This window comes from Panthera uncia, chromosome D4 (assembly GCF_023721935.1).
Source record: "Panthera uncia isolate 11264 chromosome D4, Puncia_PCG_1.0, whole genome shotgun sequence".
NCBI classification, from domain to species: Eukaryota; Metazoa; Chordata; class Mammalia; order Carnivora; family Felidae; genus Panthera; species Panthera uncia.
Genome location: NC_064807.1, coordinates 55003092 through 55026643, shown reverse-complemented (window position 1 = coordinate 55026643; position 23552 = coordinate 55003092). Strand labels below are relative to the sequence as shown.

At 53.6% G+C, this 23552-nt stretch overlaps 1 protein-coding gene across 1 annotated transcript in view; it reads left to right on the top strand.

Moving 5' to 3' along the window:
* CNTFR (ciliary neurotrophic factor receptor) overlaps positions 1–21911 on the top strand; it is a 32998-nt gene extending 11087 nt beyond the window's left edge. Inside the window, exons 3-10 of the mRNA XM_049625364.1 lie at positions 3737–3821; positions 8044–8277; positions 15137–15254; positions 15429–15595; positions 16836–16999; positions 20469–20649; positions 21060–21228; positions 21320–21911. Of these exons, the coding sequence (XP_049481321.1) occupies positions 3737–3821; positions 8044–8277; positions 15137–15254; positions 15429–15595; positions 16836–16999; positions 20469–20649; positions 21060–21228; position 21320 (1119 nt within the window). The 3' untranslated portion in view covers positions 21321–21911. The remainder of the gene's footprint in view (positions 1–3736; positions 3822–8043; positions 8278–15136; positions 15255–15428; positions 15596–16835; positions 17000–20468; positions 20650–21059; positions 21229–21319) is intronic.
* Positions 21912–23552: the final 1641 nt, after the last annotated feature.

The window sequence follows — 23552 nt, the reverse complement described above, 5'->3', positions numbered from 1 at the left end:
GTCACTGTGATTGTGTCAGTGTCAACAGGTATCATTGCCCCATTTGTTGGTGTCATTGAACGTGACTGTCATTCACTGCATTATTGTCACTATAGAGACTATCAACACTCCTGTATGTCATTGTCAACTATGGAAATGTGCCCTGTTCACTGGGTGTTTTTATCATTGTGTAATGGTGTCTTTGTGTCACAGTAGGACAGTGACAGTAAATTGGGGCCCAGGATTTGTCTCTTGATGTGTCACCTATGTGTGTATAACGATGACACTATGAGATTCTATGTCAGGAGAGGTTCTGGGCTCCTTGTGCTAACAGGGTTTGGGTTGCTAGGTACTGGCCTCCTTTCTTGTTAGTGGAGTGCCCTCTGTTGCCTCCTCATGGTGGGGCTGGGGCTGGCTGGAAGCCAGGCTGGCCCCCTGGAGGGGTCTACAGAGAGCCTCAGCCAGTTTGCATAGCCCTTATCTGAAGCTTTATGGGATTTATCCTCCAGATCTATCCCAAAGCCATGGGGTGTGGACTTGAAAAATTCTTGGGAAAGAGGCTCTTTGCCCTGGAATGGGTGGCCTGAGGTGAGCTAGGGCAGGGTGGAGGTTATAGTCTGGATGCCTCTGGCCTCAACTTCCCTAACTGGGAATGGACCCAGTTGGGACTTTGAGGGAAGGGGGAAATGAAATTGGTTTGGGACTTTTTGGATCTGCAGGGGCAGAGATGGGGTGGGATAGGGTGGGGTTTTGGTCTACCCTAATTCCCTGAGAGCTACACTCTTATATCTCCAGGGAGAAAGAAACCCTATAGCCCCCAGGAACGCTGCAAGGACACTATCCTCCTTTTGCACTGGGGGAGATGGATGGGCTTAGGGAGATGCTCTAGGGTAGACACAGAGACCCTTTCTGGATCTATCCCTTCCTCTGCCCTTGAATCCCTGCCCCAACCCCTGTGGTCTCTATCTCTCTTCCCGGGTCTCTTCTTCCCTTTCTCCCTATCTTGGTATCTTCTTGTCCCCTGGGTCTTGGCTAATGGCTTTCCCTCTTTCCCTGTCTCTATGCTCCCCCCTCCCTGGGTCTTTCTCTTTTCTGGGTGCCCCCAGCCATGCAGTGTCTGTCTTGGTACCCCATCCCCCACTCTCTGCAGCACTTGCTCTCAGCAGCGCCCGTCTCCCATGGCTGCAGCCCCGTTGGCCCAGGGCCCGGCCCTTACAGTAACTCATCGGGCTGATGGAGGCGACTTTGATGAAGAAGCCACCCCTCCCCCTGAGGGGGCCTGAGTGTGTGTGTGTGTGTGTGTGTGTGTGTGTGTGTGTTTGCATGTGCATGCATACATGCATGCTTGTATACATGCACACTCATGCCAGGCTGTCTCCTTTCCCCTGCACTCCCAACTGGGACCAGGAAGGAGCTGGGAGCAGAGGGCCACCCTGTCCCTCTTCTTTCATCCTGTGATCTAACCTTGGTCCCCTCTGCCTCCGCATACCCTGATTCCTGCTCCCATGTGGTAGGGGGGCCTGGCACTAAGGTAGAGTATTTTCCTGGCTGTGTGGAGAAAGACATGGACAGATGGCAGAGGTGCTGGGGGGGGACTATCTGAGGGCTACCTTCAGTGATTGAGGTGGAGAACTAGGTAGGCCTCTAACCTCTTGCCTCTCTCTCTCCCTCTCCTTTGCTCCTTAGCTCCTTCTGAATTCATACAGTTTCTGGGTTCATTTCCTGGCCCCACTGCTTGCTGACTGTGACTTTGGCCATTGTCTTAACCTTCTAGGCCTGAGGAATAGTTGAAGATAGGGGAGTGGCTGAGGATCAAGAGGAGTCAGGCCAAGTGGTAGCTAAGGCCCTGGGAGTCACTGATGTGGGAGGGGTAGCCAAAGCCACCCGGGGCCTAGAGAGACAAGCTGTGCCAGGGAGGAGCAGTCAGAGCACCTGTGGCTGTGGCTGGAGGACAACCAGGTGCAGATGTGGGGACCCACCTGGTGAGGGGTTAGTGTAGCCACAGGCAGGCAGGAACCCTCTCCCATAAAGGAGCCCCCGGAAGTCAGATTCTCTCCAGTTCTCCCACCCGCTGCTACAGGCTGACACTCACATTTGTCTCCTCCCTGCTGTAGCTCTGTTTGCAGTTTCTCTGGCAGTTCTCTGGCTGTATGTCTGGCTGTTTGTCTGGCAGTATTTCTGACAGTGTCTCTGGCTGTGTCTGGCAGTGTGTCTGTATGTCTGAGTGTCCCTGGCAGTGTTTTTAGTGGTGTGGATACTTCCTGACTGAGCATCTGGCTATGTCTCTGGCTCTCTCACTAGCTGTATTTTTGGGTGTATGCCTGTTTGTGTCTATCAGTTTCTCTGGTATTTCTCTGCTTGTGTGTCAGGCAGTTTCTCTGGCACGGTTTCTGACAGTGTCTCTAGCTCTCTTGCTATGTCGCTGATGGTTTCTCTGCCTGTGTTTCTTGCTCTTTCTCTGGTGGTACATTTGCTTGCATGTGCCGAGCATTTTACAGTATTTCTGGTGGATCCTTTGGTTGTATGTCAGTTAGTCTCTGACCATGTCTCTGCCTGGTTATCTGGTTATAGCTACCTGTTTCTCTGGTTTTATCTGATTGTGCCTCACACAGTGTCTTTAGTATATCTCCAACTGTGTGTGCTCTTTCTCTGGGATTCTGTCTGGTTGTTTTGGGCAGTTTCTCTGCCCAGTGTCTTGGCTGTATTTCAGGCTATATTTCTGACAGTACCACTCACCCTGGTTGAGTGTCTGGCAGTATTCCTCTTCTAGATCTCTGCTTCTGTCTGGCTGACAGTCCCCCTGTCTCCTCACACTAGGGTAGAAGGGTCATATTTGAGGCTTTTTCTGTAGGGAATAGTTATTTCCCTGCCCTCAGGTATGATTGTGTGCTGGGGTAGATTGGGGTGCAGTTGGATCCATCCCATGAAGCAGGATAACAGATTAGGGGGCCACTGGAACCATCCTGACTTGTGGGGATATATCCTCACTGTGCTTTGTGTACCTATGTAGGTGTGTGTAAACACTGATGCACATCTGCTGGGCTGAGGGTCTCAGGCTCCTGGGGCACATGTCTGGGGTAAAGGATGGGCTGGGTCCCCCAACAAGGACTTATATGTGAAATACCCTTTCTCTCCTGGTCACTGTACACTAAAGCAAAAGCCACATCTGACCTTGGTACCCTGGTGCTGTGAACATCACAGAGCCCAGTGGCAAGGCTCATGGGGAAGTGGGGGGTGGTGCAGATATGAGGGGCTTCTAACCATCCAGGTTTCAGGCTTTCTCCCCAGGAGCACAGCAGGGGGCCTTCCATTCAAGGCAATTTGGAGAAGTATAGACCTCGTGTTAAGTTCAAACATTACCCTTTCAGTTTGCAATGTTTATAGCTAATTAGCCAACCTCACCAGTAAAGTTATTTTTGTTTTTATAAAAATGGCCCTAGCATAACCAATGTTCCATAACTCATCCGTGGTTGACTACATCCTGCAACCAGCAGCCTTATTGAACAACAAACCACTGTAGGTTGCCTTGTACCATCTTAGCAAATGTTTGCCTACAGATGCCAATAATGTTGCTTTCTATTGCTTGGAAGAGAATCCTGAGCCCCATTAAGAAGGGCATTTGGGGTCAAGGTGTCCTAGCCCTAGGGCTGGGATTTCCCAGTCTTGCCTGAGAATAGGGAGGGGCTCCCAGGAGGTTCCTGCCTGGGCTGATGCCTCTCCTTCCCCCGCCATCCCCTATCCCCATTTCTCCCAGCAGATGGCTGCTCCTGTCCCGTGGGCCTGCTGCGCTGTGCTTGCTGCCGCCACTGCTGTTGTCTACGCCCAGAGACACAGTCCTCAGGGTGAGTGTTGGAGGAGAGGATTCTGGGGGGGTGGGATGGTGCTCCCTGATGACTCCCACCCAGAGCTGAACATGAACCCTTCTCACACAGCTGTGTGCATCCACCCAAGACCACACACTGGCACTTGCTGGCATTGCCACACATGAACACACAGAAGGACATAAGTCATATGACACTGATATGCTGGGTGACCCACTGATACCTCATGTGCACAGTCCTCCAGTCACTCCGTGTGGTTCCGTGCTGATGGTATCTCTGTCTTGATAATCTCTTCCTCTTCCTACTAGAGTGGCTGTGTGGGGTAACGGGCAGGTGAGATAGGAGTTGGGGGCTGCTATAGGTAGGGCCTGTATATTAATCTGATGAAATGGGATCCCCTAGGGGTTTGTGGGGGGTGTAGTGGAAGGCACTGAGAGAGACAGTGGCCAAGACTGCTTTCCCCTATCCTAGAGAGAAGATGGAGACAGAGATGGTTGATAACAAGATGTGAGGATGGGCAGGGTGACAAGTGGGAGAGGGCAGGCATGCTAAGGAAGGGGACAGGTCAGTCAGCTAGAATGATTGGAGGAGGCAGGGATTGCTTAGGCTGGGCCATTGGCAGCCTCCTGCCCTTCCCCTACCATTTGTCCAGTGAAGGCTGAGTTCTTCACACAGCCCACAGAGCAAGATGCTGCACCCCTTCTGGGAAACAGGTACCCTCTTAACTTGACCACCAGCGCTCAAACTGCATTTGAGGCACACCTCACATGGCCACATCAGTATAAGGTCTGACCCTGAAACTCCTTGAGCAAGCTCTAAGTTGTCAGGAGCTTTCCCCTTGGATGGGTTCTGCTCCCACCCCAACCTTGGCTGGATTAGGTAGAGGCAGAGAAGGTGGGGGCACCTCTGGGACCCAGGCACAGAGCAGATCCTGTCACCCTCAAGGGTGTGGGTTCAAGGAGGGTGGTGGGTCAAGGCTCTGGTGGCTTCTTCCTTGTAAGACTGACACTGAGACCCAGAAAGAGCCTAGCTCACCTCAGGGCTGCTCCCCAGTGGGCAGGGACTGAAAGGACCACCAGGTCAACCCATTAACCCCCCTCCTGCAGTCAGTCCATCTTGGGCTCTTGTGCTGACCTCACCTGCTTAGACCTGCCAGTGGCCACTCCCATTGGCTTGGCTCCTGCCCTGTGTTGCATGTAAAGACAGAGCCACATGTGACCAAAGACTTGAGTGTTAAGTCTGTATCTCTGAGAGTATAACTGTCTTTGTGCATTAGGCTATGCTCTTGTGTGAGTGAGACCATGTCCTTGTTTGAATACATTTCTCTGTGTGGTTGTATCCTTGGGGGCTGTGCCCTGCGTGTGACGTTGTCTATGTGTGACCATGCTCTTTGTGGAGCTTTGTCCTTGCCATTGAGATTGTACCCTATGTGTGATATTATGATGGTTTCTTTCTGTCTCTTTGTATGTTTGTGTCCCTGTTAAATTGTCTCCCAGATGTGAGACTGTGCCCTTATGTGTAACTGTGCCTCTGGGTGACAGTGCCCTCCCTGTGCATGCATATGATCATCTTGTATTAGGTGTTAACCATCCCTGAAGTGGGATGGTGTCCCTGTGTGGCTGTGACCTTGTGGATGGTTGTTCTGTGTGTGCTTGTTCTTCTTGTGGTGACTGTCATTATCCTATGTGTGTGGCGATGTGAAGTTGCTTAGGACGCCCGGGGGGACTGTTTCCGGCATGTGGTCCCCATGTGAGCCTGTGTGCGCAGGTGTGAGGGAGCCATCAGCTCTGTCCTTCTGTGTTCTCCATGTCCATGACCTCATCCTGTCTCTGTCTCTCATCCTGGCTTCTAACAACCTTTTCACAGCTGATTCCTTTGGAGCATTTGTCACTGCGTCAAGGCCAAGAACCCCATCCTCCCCCTGCTGCTTGATTTAATTTCTGAAATGGACAGCACATCAGTAGGGGCACCCACAGGGCGGGAGGAGAGCTATCCAGAAACAAAGGATTAAATCATTGGCATCTTTGGAGCTGTTGCATGGCTGTGTGTATTGCCATTGTTGTTATTGTAGCAATTGTGACAGTGTGTATCGTGTGTGATTGTCATGTCATATTGCCCCCTCTACCTCCATATTGTGGTCTGTAGTTGTCTTCTGTCATTGTGTTGTCATTTTTTCATTCCTGCCCTGCCCTTACATTGTTGGTTTGTCACTGTTGTCAGGTTGTGTTTCTGTCTCCTTTGTGAGGCAGACAGGGTGCTTGGGAGTGTTATCCCATTGCCATTATGTTTGTTATGCTGTTAGGTGGCTGTTTCCTCATCTTATGGCTGTACCTGCCCTGCAGTACTAAAGAACCACATTGGGTCCAAGTTAGTTCTGAGCTGCTGTTGGTCAGTGTTGACGTGTGGCCGCTGGGACCATGGTGGCCACGCCCCCTCCCCTACGGTCAGTTTTCAGCCTCCTCCTCAGGCAGCTGGATGCAGAATGTCTGTTAGTGAGGGAGGGGGCAGGGCTCAGAGAGAGAGGGGCTTGGCATGTTTCCTGGAAGCTCCAAGTTTTGAGAAGGGAGGCTGGAGGGGGGCTCAATGGCTAGGGCTGGTGGATTGGGGGGGGGGGCTCTATGGCTTGAGCCTTGGACACTGGGCCCCTGGTCAGGGGGAGGCCCCCATTCAGTCTCTGGTCCAGCCTCACAGCTGTGGCCTCTAAGGCCCCCAGCCACCGCCCTTCCGCCGTTCATCCTTTGTTTGGCTGGTCCCGGGCCCCCACAGATGAGTGGTCAAGGCTGGCTGGGTTTCCTACTTCCCTCTCCTCCGACAGGGGACAGGGACCGAGAGGCTCAGAGAGGGGCAAGACAGAGACAGGCAGCAGGGGAGAAACCTGAAGACACAGAGAGACCCTGGCACAGGAAGGGTGACAGAGGCAGCAAACAGGGACAAATGTTCCAGCACAGAGAAAAGCAGTACCAGGCAGGGGGCTGCAATGGGGGGGGTGGTGGCTGGTGGCATAGGGGGATCCCTACCCCCTGTAGTCCTGGTGGTGTTAACAAGTCTAATTAAGAGGCCACTGGCCCAAGTTAATTGGCTCGTTAACAGGAATTGCCTCTGAAAATCCCCCAACTCAGCGGGGTGGCTCTCTGGAGGGGAGATGTAAGGGAGTGTTAACGAGGGATCCCGCAGCCCCCCCTACCGCTGCCCCCCTCTCACGTTGCTCTTCCCCTTCCACCCTTTCTCCACAGATCTGGCTGAGACCTGGGAAGCATCTGTCCTTCCAGGCTTGGGGGGCAGGATGAGGAACGAGGAGATTAGATTCATATCACCCAGCTCTACATGTTTGCTTCTCTGCTGTTGTCTGTAGATCAGTGTCCCCGATTTTCTGTGTCCTACTCATCTCCCCCACCTAGTGCTGCCTCTTGACAGGTGCTCCCTCCCACCCTTCCACTCCAGTCTCCTGGGCTCAGTCCATCACGCCTGGGTTGCCGAGGCCAGAACTGGGGTTTGCTTTTGGCTCTGACAGGCCCCTCCTGGGGGCAGAAGAGAAATGGTCAGAGAGCTTTCTTGGTCCCAGCACTCTCCCCAACCCCAACCTAGCCGTTCCTGCCTCACAAAGTTGATAGCTGCCAGGAGTTCCCTAGGGCTTCCATCCTGGATCTCCCTTATCCTGCTGCTGCCCAAGCCCTGGATAGCTGAAGCAGGGTAGGTTAGGGGCTAGCTTGCCAGGGAGGCCAGAGTTGGGGAGAGGGAGAGTGGCAAGACCGGAGACAAAGATGGGGACAAGAAACAGAGGGAGGAGTCCAGAAGTAAGGCCCCTCAGCTCCAGCTTGCCTGGGTAGCAGATGTCAGTGATTGGGGCTGGGCCTATAGGTGGCAAGAGGTTAGGGTCACGGGGGGTCAAGAAAACTTTCTAAAGGACCTAGTGACTGCAAGTGACCTGGTTTTCAGTGAGATTTAACCCCTCCCAGGACACTATACAAACTTTCTCTCACACATATACACACAGAAGATCACCCACCCATGCATAAAAACACCAGACGTGCACTCACACATACAAATATGGAGACATTCACATACCTATACACTTCCACAGCCATAGAGAACATTTATGCACTCATCTCCTGATAGGCCATTAGACATAGAGCCTCTTGGCCTAGACTCCTCACAGTGTCTCATCCGTGCACATTTCACCTGTTGGTCCCGGGCAGCTCTGTGACCTGTGACTTTTGCCCTGTGCTCTCCCCACCCCCCACAGAGGCACCCCACGTGCAGTACGAGCGCCTAGGTTCAGATGTGACTCTGCCGTGTGGGACAGCAAACTGGGATGCAGCGGTGACATGGAGGGTAAATGGGACAGACCTAGCCCCTGACCTGCTCAACGGCTCTCAGCTTGTGCTCCATGGCTTGGAACTGGGCCATAGCGGCCTCTATGCCTGCTTCCACCGTGACTCTTGGCACCTGCGCCACCAAGTCCTACTACATGTCGGCTGTAAGTGTTGCTCCCAAGCCCTCACTTGACCTACCACTCCACTCAAGAGGACTGTCCGTGAGGCCCAGACCCTTAGCTCAGATCAAGTCCTCTTCCTTTTGGGGAGGCGGGCTGCAGCACCGACCCTTGCCTTCTGATCCTATCCTAGCTTTCTCTTCTGACCTCTGAGCCCGGTGTTTCCCACTGAATCCAGACCCCTGGGCATTTTGCCCAGGTATCTCACCCCCACCCCACCCCTGCAGGTCTTTGAGATCCGAAAATCATACTGCCTATGACAAGATGAGCAGGGGAGGGCTGGCAGGGCATGACCTATCTGGGGCCTGGTAGGGAGGAATCTTAGGGTCACCGCTCCAAGGTGGAGTGAGCCAACTCCATGGTGTGCTCTCACAGAGGCTGGTTCTGTGGGTATAGGAATAGGCACTCTGGGAGGCTCCAAGGAAAAAAAAGAAGGCTTTCTGGAGTGGAAGGCACTGGAGACTTGGGAGATTTGGAAGATACATTGAAAAAGTCACTTCTGGCAGAGAGCTAGGTATGACTATAGGACTTCAAGGCTGGGAGGGCATGAAAAGGCCTCCAAGGCTGGGGGGCTGGTGTAAATGAGGAAAGGGAGCTAAAGGAGGGGATGGGGCAAATCATGATCCTACAAGCTAGGGAGTAACATGATCAGGGTTACCTTCTTAAAAGATTCTTCTCACTGTGGTGAAGAGAGACAGGTTGGATGGGGCAGTGCCAGGGCAGGAAGGAGGCTGTTGCTGGGTGCGGGAGAGATGATGAGGATCAGGGACTGGGGCATGGAGTTGGGGAAGTTGAGAGGGGCTGGTTGGACCTCCAGGAGTTGGTGGTAGATTGGAGGTAGAGAAGACAGGAGAATAGAGAGCAGGAGGCGTCAAGACAGTTAGTGCTACCAATCACTGTGACAGAGGCAAGGTGGAAGGGTCAGTGGAAGAAAAGATAGTGTATTCTATTTGGACAGTAGTATGCAGGTAGTCTTAGTTTGGGTTTCCTGAGAATCCGATTCCAAGACGAGAACTTGTATGCAAGCAGTTTGTCAGGTGGCAGAAACACAGTGAGGAAATGAGAAAGTGATAGAAAAAGGAAGTTAAGGTGACCAATAAAGACAGTTATCCAGTCACTATTATTCACTTACCCTCTGGGCAGCTGCACCTTAACCTTGGAGAACTCAGAGAGCCCAGGCAGACATGTACCTTGGGAGTATTCCTGCCTGGGGGGTGAGGGAGCTCAGAAGCTTATATACCAACTCCTGTCCATCCTTGGTTGAAAGAGTCTCCTGGGGGTGAGGGCAGGGATGCTTTAATTCCCCTGCACTTTGGCCTAATGCCTCAGCAGGCAATGCAGATTTTGGTGACCAATGAAAGCTCTTAGGCAAATAAATGCAGAAGAGGGCAGTAGGTGTGGGCCAGAGATCTGTTGCAGCACCACCAACATCTGCTATAGATGTGTTGGGTTGGGGTACTCAGGGGACATCTGGGAGTTGATGGCTATAGCCAGTGGATCTGAGGGTCTAGGACTCAGAAGGGACCTGGGCTGGGGATGGGATAAGAAAGGCCTTAGATGGGGTGACATGACCAAGGGAGAGACTCTGGGATGAGGAGAGAAGAGAACCCAGAACTGGGCCCTCAAGACCATCACTTTATAAAGGGTTGATGGAGAGAGATGAGCCACAAAAAGAGATAAGGAGCCAACAGGAAGGTAGAAGGAGGAGTGAGTGAATGTGATTCAGAAGACAGGTTGGAGAAGTTGAAATGATGAGCTTATCAGTGTTGCTGAGGGTCAGCTGAGCAGGCACCTGGATCTCAGCCAGAGGCACCCACCAACAGAATATTCTTTCCTCACAGGCTCACTTCTTTTCTCCTTGAGCCAAAGATTCATGTTTTGCTGGCCTCATCCAATTTTTGTGATGCACCCCACTTTCTGAGGATGGTTTCTTTATTCCCTGGGAGCTGCTGAGGGGAGGAGATGCTTGAGGGACCTGGGAGCAGGCCTTTTGCCCATTGTCAGGAGATTGGTATGGACAGCCATGGGAAATGTTAGACTGAAAGTTTCCCCATGGTTATCCACAAAACACTGACACACCAGTGGGATTAGAGGAAGGGTGAGAATATGTTTTGGTAGGAATATTCATTTTCACACAGAAAAGCCTTCTGTGTGTTTAAACTAGAGAGATGGCAATCATAACCAGCCATCTTAGTTGCAAGCCAAGGGTGGAATGACCCCTGTCGGCCAGCTTGAGAAATACAGGACCAGCCTACCTAAATTCTCTCTGGCCCACCATGAGGAAGGGCCATTGGAAGTGGAACTCTCAGCCCAGCCCCACGTCCTTACACACGGAAAAGGTCATACACTGAGTGCCATGGAAGAAGAATGAGACCAATTTGACACCCTGGTATTCTCAATTTGAGTCCCAGAAGCCCTTAGGATGGAGACAGCTGGCCATGATGGTTAGGCCTTGGTGATCATGGGCCCTCATTCCTAATGACTTGATCTTCTTTGAGAGGTCATTGGAGGGAAATAGGGTCTGGAAGTAATGTCTGTAGTCTGTACCCACAGGACATGCCCACAGCTGCCCTGTTGTCACCAGAGCCCAGACCTTTTATATATAGTGGTGACCACTCCCCAGGCCCTGCTTGTCAGAGGAGAGCTGGCCATGAGTTGGCTATAGTAACAGGTACTTATCTCTCATTGCCTTATTTCCTTCTAAAGAGCTGGTGGTCAGAGGAACAGGGCACATTAATCATGATTGTCTCAGTCACTTTATATTAGTAACAAGAGACTGGGTTTGGCAACCCTCAATATCAAATTATTCTTCTAGCCAGAACTCAGAAAACAGGACAAAGTTAACCCTGATTTGTAAGTCATTCAAGCCAAAAAATATTTCATATTTATCCTAAACATATATGATTTTCATGTTTCTATTTCTAAGGGAAACTGATCATAAAAATACCCTCTTGAGGGGCGCCTGGGTGGCTCAGTTGGTTAAGCATCCAACTCTTCATCTTGGCTCAGATCATGATCTCATGGTTCATGAGTTCAAGCCCCAAATTGGGCTCTGCACTGACAGCATGGATCCTGCTTGGGATTCTCTCTCCCTCTCTCTGTCTCTCTTTCTCTCTCTCTGTCTCTCCCCTGCTCTCAAGTATGCATGCTTTCTCTCTCTCTCAAAATAAATAAACATTCAAAAAATATATATATACTCTTGAAAGTCCCATTAACCAGACTGATCCTTGAACTACTTTCACCTCCCTGCCTTCAGGTGGATACTTACAAACAGCCCAAAGGAGTCCCCCACCCAGGATGATGGAAGGACCACCCACATTAGGAAATGGGATCACAGGGTTACCTTTAGTAGCATCCTTTTGTTTACTAGACAGTGCTGATTCAGTGTCTTTCTGTTTTTAAGCTAAAACAAATCAGAGTAATTTAAAATGGACAATTCCTTATCCAATTTTTAAATATCTATATTTGGTTGGTCAGGAAAGGAACTCCAGAACCCCTGGTTCAGCAATGCTTCCCCCTCAGCCCTGTTTGGCTGAGAAGGAAAGAGCAGCTTGTGGTTGAAGATGTCTGGGGGAAAAGGACAGGTGGGAAGGCAGGAGAGGGGTATGTGGGAGTCCAGAAGTTGGGGTGCCTTGAGAGATGTCATGAGATAAGGTTGGGGCAGGCCATGGATTTGATGCCAGACAGGAGGAGTGTGGGTGGGGCCTGGGCAGGGCTGGAGCTGGAAGGGTCACCCTGCCCCACCCAGCCTGATCTGGCCTGGCCAGGGGTGTGGGCAGCCTGTTTCTCCTCCTCTCTGGGCCGGCCGGCGGGCAGGCCTTGTGCGTGCCGGGGGCTCCAGCCCAGGCAGGCTGGCGAGATGAGAGGAAAAACATGCGGTTTGGTGGACTGGACATGGAAAAACAAGCCAATTAGGAGGAAAACAAACAAACCCTGGGCCAGCGGGGGCAATGTACACGCATACACGGCCCCGCATGGGACCCAAGGACATCCTGCCACAGGCTGACGCAGTCACTTGGGCATCTCAGGAGCCCCCACAAGGGGCAACTTGGGATGCCTGGGCATCCAGGAATATGTCTGTATGACCAGACTGTGACATGACACAATTACTTCTGAGGTTTTGCTCACACAGAGCCTCTAACATGTTCTCACATGGTGTTCAGCTCATACGTGTGAATATACTTGAACTTCTGGGCACTTTCCCACACCCACAGTTTGAAAAAATATATTCAGGCTTAAGCTCCATCTCCTATATAGTGTCCCAGGTATGTCGTCTTGCTGTCACTACATTTCAGACTCAATGGTGCACTTACACACATTCTCAGAGAGTACCTCAGCCCCTTGGCCATACACATACAGACAGTCTTAATCAAACTGCCCTGTCCGGAATCACACACAGCCAATTGCAAAGTTACGCAACTGCCCAGTCTCAGTCACACACATGAAGCCTCTCAGAGTTAACGCACAGCCTCACAATTGCAGTGTCTTAAAAACAGCTTCTTCCCCATCTTGCAGCACACTCACAACAGGCCTGATCACACACTGTCCCACAACCTCACACTTGGTCTCTCATAGCACCCCCACCTCCGCCCACCCGGCCCCTCAGCTGGGCTCCAGCTGCAGCAAGTCACTCCTTTTCTTCCTTTCTTTGTTTTTCTTTCCTCCTTTTTCCTCTGAGAAACCTGGTCCCTGTCAGGAAACCCAAGCCCTTCCCTGCTCAGGGCCCAAGGCCAGGCAGGAGTAGCCAGATGACAGACAAAGCCCTGCCTGGCCCCCCGGTCCCCCATGACCTGCCCAGTCAGAGAGAGGAACTGGTTTGAGGGGGAGGCTGGTCTCAGGGGGGGAGGATGGTCAGAGGGAATGTAGGGGACTGGTCAGTGGGGAGGCTGGCTGGGGGAGGGGGCCTGTGAGTCCAGTGCCATGGCCCGCTCTGCCCTCCAAAGAGTCCCAGGCAGCAGGGAGCTGACTCTGCAGCCTTCAGTACCCACCCCACCCCCAGCACCCTTCTCCTTTGAAGCTGGGGGTAAGGAGGGGGGTGGCAGGAGGGGGGAGTGGAGGCTTCTCAGCCGACCTCGGAATGTCCTTTCCTCCTGGGGTGGCTGCCAACTCTGGCCTGGCCTACAGGCCCCCACAAGGCACTTCCTGTGTCCTTGGCCACCCCCCACCCCACCCCCATGCCTCTGTGCCCCTGGGCAGATAGGGAAGGGATAGCAGAGGCACACAGGGTGAACATGGAACAGACACAAGATGGACACAGGGCCAGGAAAGCTTCCCAGGGGAGGCAGACAGCAGTGGATAGAATGCAGGTTGCCCCTTGTGGGGGCTCAGCTGGGCTCTGGCTCTTCCCTGCAGCCCTGGGGCATGGAGCTGCCTTTGCCCACAGCATAGCCCACTCTAGCTGCTACATTCACCCAAGCTTCCCAGATGCCTCTCTGACCCCTCATCTTTCTTGCTGCAAAGCCAGATTGGGCCCTAGGGGTTCAGCCCCAATACACATATACTTCACACACAATGGACATGTACATGCAATCACACAGAATCAGTCACCATCACGTGTACACTGTGGATGAAAGCCCACAGTTCCCTGTGTGTCACCATGGTCACTCAGCAAGCATAGACATGCACTCCCCCCTTCACAGTCCCTGGCTTATTGAACTGCCCCCCTCCCATTTCCTGTCCACCTGTCAGGCAGGGGGTGGGGCGGGGGGGGCACAGGAGGGAGGTGTCAGTGTCCCTGGAGCCACTGACGGACATTCCTTGCCTGGGTCAGATCACAGAAGTTGCCTCCTTCCAGGAACCTGAGCCGGCTGTCCTCACGCCTTACCCAATGCCTAAGGGTGGGACAGCTGGGCTAAGTGCTCACAGTAGCAAGAAGTGTGGTTAGATAGCAGAAAGGACTTCCCAAGTGTGTATGTGTGGTCATGTGGGTGGGTATCCCCATCCTGGAGTTCAGTCCCAACTCTAGCTTGCTGTGTGACCCCAGGCAGATCCCCATCCCTCTCTGGGACTCCCCATGCTAGAGTGAAGGCAGCTGCTGACCAAGTAAAGAACTGCTTAAAGGGTCTGTGATGGAGGAGCTGGGGGCTAAGGCTTGGAAGTGAGGTATATACCAAGGGAACAGTAGCTTCCTCTCAACAGGCATATGCACACACATGCAAGCCTACGTGGCCACACATTCTGAGCCATGCCCATAGATACCTCTACATTCCATTGTGGATCATTCATGTCACAGAGACACATGTAACATATATACCCACGCACCTAGACACCTATACACAGATACCCACATGTACAGCCACCCAGTGCTATTGCTCCTGTGGAACCACCAGGCCTCTCCTTGTGTTTCTTAATCTCTACTGAAGGGAAGCCTGGGATGACTCTTCTCCAGGGAGCTCACTCTGACTACTCCCGCAACCAGAGGACCCAATCAGGACAATCTGCCCCCGCGCCCCCCCCCAGCTTCTGTTGCACAGTTTTTCTCTGGGAATGGACACAACGTGTCAGGAGATGTGGGGCTGGGGCCGATTCCCCCAGACATCATCTCCATCCTGTGATTGATGAGCTGAGGCCCGCAGCCCCCTGTTCCCCCACAATTCCCGCCTCCATTGAGCAGGTGGGGGGGGCTCCCTCTTCATATAGGCCTTGTTTTTCTTTAATTAAACATCTGGCTGTCTGCGGCCTGGGAAGCCTCAGACCCTTGCTGACAGCCACCCCTCCCCAACCTCTGGCATTGCTGATGGGTTGAAGGGGGGAGAGCTGGGGTTCTGGGGCCCACCTGTCCCCACACTAGTGCAGGGGACTAGGGGCTCCAAGAATACCCTGACCGTGCTGTCCTCACCCCCAGTGCCGCCGCGGGAGCCTGTGCTCAGCTGCCGCTCCAACACTTACCCCAAGGGCTTCTACTGCAGCTGGCATCTGCCCACCCCCACCTACATCCCCAACACCTTCAATGTGACCGTGCTGTGAGTAGACTTGCCTGTGACCCGCTTTCAACCCTGACCTCTGACCTCTCCTTCAGCCACCCACCATGCCCTCAGTCCAGACCCTAGCCCAGCCTTGGGCTTGACCTTCCCCCAACCTCTGCCCCACCTGACTCTTGATGTTGGTAACAGTGCCTGGGCCTCACCCTTCCCCAGGCATGGCTCCAAAATTATGGTCTGTGAGAAGGACCCAGCCCTCAAGAACCGCTGCCACATCCGCTACATGCACCTGTTCTCCACCATCAAGTACAAGGTCTCGATAAGTGTCAGCAATGCCCTGGGCCACAACGCCACAGCTATCACCTTCGACGAGTTCACCATTGGTGCGTCGGGAGGGGGGTGGTCCCTGCAACATACTCCAGTGGGAGTGTGTGAGTGGGGGTGTGCCAGAAGTGTATATGAGCATTGGTGGGGATAGTCACATGTGTGCATAGGTATATGTGGAATGTATATACGTGTGTACATATGTTCATGGCATGTATATACCTGTGAATATTTGAGTGGGTGTCCTTTACCTGTAGGGGCCAAGAGACCTTTCCAGCAGCTCTTCCCATACTCTCTCTGGCTCCCAGAGTATTCAGGAGGGGGAGGGGGGGCAGGCTGGGCCAGACCCTTGTGCAGCTGCAGCCTCCACCCCCCGCCCCACGCTAATGGCTTCCTTACGGCCTGTGATGAATGAGGTGTCAGAACAGGAGACAGGACTGGGACAGATACCGCCCTCACCCCCACCCCCATCCCAGTCAGACCCTTCTGCCTACTCCTGTCCCACTCCAGCCAGACCCTCTGCCTGCCCCTGCCCCATCCTATCCAAATCCTCTGCCTGCTCCTGCCCCAATCCCAGCCAGACCCTCTGCCTGCCCCTGCTCCACCCCATCCAGATCCTCTGCCTGCCCCTGCCCCAATCCCAGCCAGACCCCTTGCCTGCTTCTTCTCCATCTCAGCCAGACCCTCTGCCTGCCCTCCATGCCATGGCTGAATCCCCCAGCCAGACTGTTTCTACATGAGCTGGGCCCTTAGACTCCTGTCAGGAGTCCAACCCAGATCTGCCACACCTGTGGACTGTCTTTTAACCTTGACCCACAGAGCAGCTTCAAACCCAGACTCTTCCAGGGTAGACTTTATCTCAATTTGGAACTGGAAGAGTTGAGGTGAAATGCTGAGCTTGAGGGGAGTGTATGATGCTGGTGCAGGAGGGGGTGATCCAGATGACAATGGAGGTGATGCTGGTAATGGTGGAGCCATCATTTAGACTTGGTAATTGGGATGCTGGTCATCATGAGCATGGGGCTGGGATGATGGGATGAAATTTGGGATATCATTATCATGAGCTGGTGACAGTGACTGTAGTGGACAGTCCTTGGTGGGAATAGGGATGTGAGAGGTTGAAATAATGAGATGGTTGTTAATGGTGGTTGCCAGAACTGACAACAGAGAAGAGGGGTGGCAACCATGACAGTTATGACAAGAATTGGCAATATGAGATGGTGGACATGGTGACTGGGGCTGACAAAGTGGGGTTTTTCCAGAGATTAGTGTGGTAATGAAGCTGTGTCTCCTTAACAGTGAAACCTGACCCTCCAGAAAATGTGGTAGCCCGACCAGTTCCCAGCAACCCTCGCCGGCTAGAGGTGACTTGGCAGACCCCTTCAACCTGGCCTGACCCTGAGTCCTTTCCTCTCAAGTTCTTTCTGCGATACCGACCCCTCATCCTGGACCAGTGGCAGCATGTGAGTGCCCTGCCCTGCCCAGATCCCAAGTGCCAGAATCAGAGCCACGCGGCATATCCATACGACCTGTATCAGCTGATAGCTGTTCCAATGTGAAGCCTGAGGGCAGCCAGAGAGGCTTTCCTCAGGGAGAAGGGATCAGATAGGCCTGGGAGGATGGATGGGTCTGAGGGAAGTATCCTGATCTGAGGCCCTAAGGGGTTCCCAGTGACCTCTGTTAGTGTGATGGGACCACATCTGTTTTTGTGGCACCCAGGGTAATGGGGAGAAATCCTGGAAGAGAGATGGCAGGCAGGGCAGTTAGTTAGTATTTGCCTTTCCTTACCTCTGGCTCTCCTCTGTGATCAGGCATCTCCCTCATACACTCTGGCCCAGGCTGTGGGCTTGTACTGGACCCAAGGAGCAGGACGGCTCTTATCCTCAAGGACTCATAGTCTCAAGGGTTCGAGGGATCAGAATCAGTCAGTGGAGGCAAGCTTGTTCCAGGGTAAGAGTTCAGGCCATGATTAGTGTCAGGGCTCCAAAGTCAGATGTAGCTTAGGGGTCAGCTCAAGGTTATAGATCAGAAGGTAGTCTAGGCTGGGAACTAGGCAGTGGATAAGGGCTGGTATGGGGGTCAGGCTGTGGTCTGGGCTACCTACCTTTTCAGTACGTATTGATCAAGCTACTGTAGCTCAGGGGAGCAGCCAGGGGTTTGGGGAAGATTTAAGGTTCTCTCTCCTTTGACATTCCAGGGCCCTTAGGGTTGTAGGTGCTCTTTGTGGCCCATGAGGTCTGTGGGCTCAGACTGGGGCTGGGCCACAGGCCAACCCAGGCTGGCACCCAGGGGTCAACCCACCCACCAGGCTCCAGCCCCATCTCCCCATGCCCCACTTCCAGCTAGCCTTTAAAGTGCGTAATTCAATTCCAGGGTGCCTGTCCGGGTTGCAGGCCTGGCCCCCACAAAGGCTGCTCACATATTCCCTGACAGAGTCCGGAGTCCCTCCCGCCTGGCCAGCTGCCCGCGCCTAATGCATTGCTAATAACCAGGGTCTAGTTTCACAAGCCCCCCTCCCCTGCTAACGAGCTACAGGCAGCAGCCCTGCGCATCGCAGCGCACACGCCTCATAGTGGACCTGGCATACTGCCCACCACACACATGGGAGTATGTATACATACACGTGGTTCCTAGCAGGAACCATGCTCCATACATGCATGTGACTAACATGCCAAGGCCATGCACCACAGAACTGACCCCCATACTGATGTGGACAGAGCAAAATATGCAGACTCTGTGGTAAAAAATACGTATGACCTGGCATGTGCTTTCCCTGTTCCATATCTCATTGGCATTGTGGTTGGTTAGATTTATGGCTCTTTTGAGCTTGACTTTTGCTCTGAATACAATCTACTCTCCCTTATCCTTAATATTGGAAAGGAGCAGGTGTATGATTGGGAGGGGGTAGAGAGGGGTGAGGAGAAAAAACATTGTTTGGATTTTCAGGAGGAAATGAAATATACAGGCCAGGAATTATACAAGAATGGGTACCATGAGGTCTCACAGGGGCTATCTGAGCATGGACAAGGAGGAGGCAAGTACAGGGACCCAGCATGGGTTCCCTGAATCTTCTGTTCTTGCCCTAACTCAGCAGGGAGGCTGAAGGGCATGCCTGACATATGCTATAGCCGACTGGATGGAGGACTCTGAGGCTAGGCAGATGCCAGTTACTAGAGAATTCCTGCCAGTGGAAGAGCCATTCTCTTAAGGGGATGGATTAAGGGATCAGTGATAACCCAGCAAGAAGGGCCCAGTCTTAGGAGATGTGGCTGCCAAGAAAGGATTGGGTTCCTGGGCCACATTCCTAGAGGTATGGTGCCCACCATAAGCCCACCAATAAGTGGTAATCTGATCTGCTTTTCATAGCTCTCTCCCTTTGGGGAAAGACAGTTGTGAAGATCTGGGGAGATAGAATCAAAGGAGAGGCCTGAGGGTCAAATCCTGACAAGAGGGAAAAGGAGCTGAAGGAGCTGGGACTACTCAGCAAGAGGGGGTCTTTGCAGGGCAAAAGGGTGTAGGGGACCAGAGGAGGAACTGGGCCCCAACCCCAGGAGAGGAGAGTCTATGGGGCCCACCAATCTTCTAGGTCTGGGAGTAGGACTTACTGAGCTCAGGTCTGGGCCCCAAATGACTTTCACTCTGACCCTGACCTTTACCAGTGCCTGCCACCTCAGGGCCATGGGGATGGGGGCGGGAGGGGGGATTATTGGAGGGGCTTCTTGCTGTACTTAGACACACCTTCACACATATGAGTGCACATACACGTGTGCACATGTACTCACAGCCTTTCAGGTAGGTAGCCCAGACCCCAGTTTTCTGGGAAGGAAGATTGGAACAGGGACCAAAAAAGCCCTGAAGCCAGACATGGCCCAGAGCAGCATCCCCCCCCCCCCCCCCCCCCCCCGCCCGCCCGCCCCTGCCGGCTGCCCCTGTTTACGAGGAGGCTTAATGAGGCAGCGGGTGCCGCTGAGATGAACCAGAGCTCAGCCTGGGACTGGGAGGGGCGCTGGACAGGCAGGCCAGCCTGAAGGGTGGGGGAGACCAGCAGAATAGGGCTGGCCTCCGCAGGGGTGGGGTGGCGATGCCTCCAGGAGGAAATGGAGCAGCTGCCCTCCTGTCCTGCCTCTTGGGAGCTGCCCACCCCACCCCAGTCCACCTCAGGCAGGGTGTCGACCATACTGAGGTCTTCCTGAATGGGAGGAAGTGGATGCACTGGGCAACTGGGAAGCCAGGCTCTGAGCTGGAACCCATGATGATGACAGAGCTGATTGAAGTGTGTTTGGTCCTCATTATACCCCTGTGAGATAGATCGTAAATGCCATTTTACAGATCAGCACAGCAAGGCATATGGAGGTTAAGTAACTTGGTCACTTGCTTGTAAGGAGTGGAACTAAAACTTGGACTCAGGAAGCCTGGTTCCATGACTGTGTTCATAACCTTCCTTCTAAGCTGCTTGTTTTGTTTTGTTTTGTGTTTTGTTTTGTTTTGTTTTGTTTTTTGTTTTAATGCTGCTTCCTGATGGGAGAGGGCAGCATATCACCATCCCCATTCTTACCCTGTTACTCTTATCACCTCCAGGCAGGGGCTGAGATCAGGGCTCAGATTGAGGGCTGTGAGGAAGCTGGGATGACCACAGAGTGAGACAATGAGCAAAGTCCTCCTTCTGTTCCCCTGGGGGTGCTTCCAGTCTCCTTAAAGATTTTCTTACTCTCCTTTAGGATCATCTTCCCTCTCTCGGGGTTTCCTCCCTGACATGTCTTTACCTTCCTTCAGGAGTATTCTTAATATCTCCTCTCTCTCCCAAGGAAGCCCTCATTTCCTCCAGGGGGGTCTTCACTCTTCTCTGCTCAGAAGTGTTCTCAGTTCCTCTGGGGGTGCCTCACTCTCCTGACCCCCAGGGCCCCCTACCCCCATCCCATGGTCTGGCTGCAGGTAGAGCTGTCAGATGGCACAGCGCACACCATCACAGATGCCTATGCTGGGAAGGAGTACATCATCCAGGTGGCGGCCAAGGACAATGAGATTGGGACATGGAGTGACTGGAGTGTGGCCGCCCATGCCACGCCCTGGACTGAGGAGCCACGACACCTCACCACTGAGGCCCAGGCTCCGGGTGAGCCCATCCCCCATCCCCTGTTCTCTCAGTGACCTGCACTGTTGCCTGGTTCTATCTTGTGCCTTTCAACTCCTCCCAGGACTTAGAGCCTTAGAGCCTCTACCCCAGGCACTCTGTGGCTGCTTCACTGCTGTCTGTCTGCCCTGCCCATGCTGTTCCTGGTCCTTGCTGTCTGGACATTCTTGGTAGGGGCCATTGGGTGGAGGGGTCATCTGTGAGCCTTGGGGAAGCACGATCTGCCTGATGGGTGAGGCAGGATGTGTTTGAGAGAGGAAGCAGGGGCTGTCTGATGGGAGAGGCAGCACTGTCTAACACAGGGAGCAGGAACAATACACCTCATGAAACCCCCCAGAGCTGGGTTGGACTGTATCCCTGGCCCTGCCCTGAGTTACCCCCATGTTCCCCAGAGACCACGACCAGCACCACCAGCTCACTGGCACCCCCACCCACCACGAAGATTTGTGACCCTGGGGAGCTGGGCAGCGGCGGAGGAACCTTGACACCTTTCTCAATCGGCGTCCCTGTGACCCTGGCCCTGGCCGCTGCTGCCGCCACTGCCAACAGTCTCCTGATCTGGTAAGTCAAGTAAGGTTGGGTGGCAGAGGGGAACCTGAGGGGATCCCTATCCCACCCTCATCCCTCACAGCCCCCTGCCCTGTCTCCCCAGAGCCCGGCATCCCGTGAGGACATGCCAGCGCACCTGCAGAGGAGCAGGAGGCCGGAGCTGAGCCCGCAGACCCCAATTTCTATTTTGCACACGGGCAGGAGGACCTTCTGCATTCTCTTCAGACATAATTTGTAGAGACCCCGGCAGGCCCGGGCCTGCCGCCCCCTAGCCCTGCCACACCACACTGGCCCTCCTCCCTCCCTCGGGAGAGGAGGACCTTGCAGCCAACCCACCCACCAAAGACCCACCCCTACCCCCACCCTGGCCCCTTGGGCTGGAACCTCCAACGCCAGCGACTCCCAGGAGCCCTGAGGGGATCCCCTTACATCCATAATTTCTCCTCCTGCCCCAGCCTCCTGTCTGTCCCAGGGTCTCTGTTGCCACCATCAGATTATAAGCTCCTGACACTGGGGGGGGCCCAGCCACCCCTTCCCCCCAGTGCCCACACTTTTTCACTCCCCCACCTCTGCCCATTTTGTACGGCCCTCCCCTTTCCCTGTTCCTACCCCACAGTATTTAATGCCCTGTCAGTCCCTTCTAGTCTGACTCAATGGTAACTTGCTGTATTTGAATTTTTTATAGTTGTATATACAGGGGTGGGAGGGGGGGGGGGGTTCTCATTAAACGTCACCATTTCATGAGTCCTTGGAACAGACCCACTTTGGGAGGGTTTCCTTCTTCCAAGGATCTCTCCCCTTCTAGGCCTGGAGGAGGGAAGAAATTCTAGTTGGGCATCCATATAGGTGGGGAGAGGCAGTTTAGTTCTCAGGCAGACGTGTGGAGCTTTCTGCTGCTTTGGAGGATAGGGCTCCCTGAAGGCCAGGGACAGAGTTGCAGGGACTGAGGGGTTCCAGTGAGGCAGGTCCCACATGGGGATGTCCAGTCAGTCCTAGAGGCTGCTGAATCCTGACGGGAGAAGCCTGTCAAGGGTCATCTCCAGAGCTGCCTTCCACGAATGCCTAGGTTTTACCCATAGAGGCTAGAGATGCAAGAAGGGAGGTGGCCAGACTTTATCCTTGGGGTAGGAAAGATTGTCATCCCTGCCATCCAGGAGATACAGTCCAGGGCTTCTAGCAGGTCAGGCCTGGGGCTCATCTGAGCTACAAGGCACAGAGCGCAGAGCATTCTGGGCCTGGGCAGTCCGGGAAGCTGCCTGAAGGAGGCCACTTGGAACGTGACTAGGGACTGGACCTGTGCTTCAGGACTAGAAATGTGGGGTACAAGATTCACCCCAATGTTAGATTACAGTCAGGACTCCATGTGAGCGGGAGAGGAGCAGGCTTTGGGTTTACAGGGTGCCCAGTCTTTGGTCCATCCCTGTACCCTGCCCACACCTCTAGTTTTCAAACTAGAATTCCAAGATCCTTCTGATTTCTTCTCAGAGGAGGGGCTCCTCGCTGCCCCAGGCCTGCTCAGGTATAGCCCCCTTGTAGAAACCACCCCACCACAGCTCCTCAGCTGAGGATGCCTAGGGCTGGGGCCAAGTTTGCAGGTACCTCTGGCCTGGGGATGGGAGGAAAGGATTAGACCAGAGCCCCAACCCAGCTTGGCCTTGCTCTGGGTTCCTGAGACGAGAGAGAGATGGAGTCAAAGCCATGGATACACTGACTTGTGTACACACTCCCCACAGCAGGTGCTGAGCACCATACCTACACTAAGCTGCTAATACCATGATGCCACACACACATATGCCAATTCAAGCCCTTTTTTCAGACCAGGGTCAGAAAATGGGTGTTCCTTGCTGGTCTCACCAGGCCTGCCCCTGCCCCTTCCCCTGCCACTAGGAGGAGGGATCCATAGTGCCTCAAGCACTGATGAGTTAGGCCTCGACAGGACCTGGGGCTGGGTGAGGGGCTCAGAGTGAAGGTGGCTAGCTCTCTTCCAGACCAGGCACTACAGGAGGAGAGGGGTGTTCCAGGTGGGAGATCCTATCGAAAGCAAAGGCCTGATATCAGGGTAGAGGGGCCTGTGGCTTTTCAAGCACAGTAGTCTCAACTGTGGGAATGCATGACTCCTCATTCACAGGAAGAGGCTCCCAGGATGGACATACTGAGAAGTGGCTGTGGACCTGCCCGTGTACCCTGGACCCCCTATTTGCCTGTTTGTCTGGTTCCTGTGAGGTGTGGCTTGGGCCTGAACCTATACTCTGGGTTTAACGGGTGGAGGGAGGAGGGGGTCACAAACTCTCACCCAGGTCATTGTATTCCTGGGATGGGTCTGAGCCTCCGCCTTC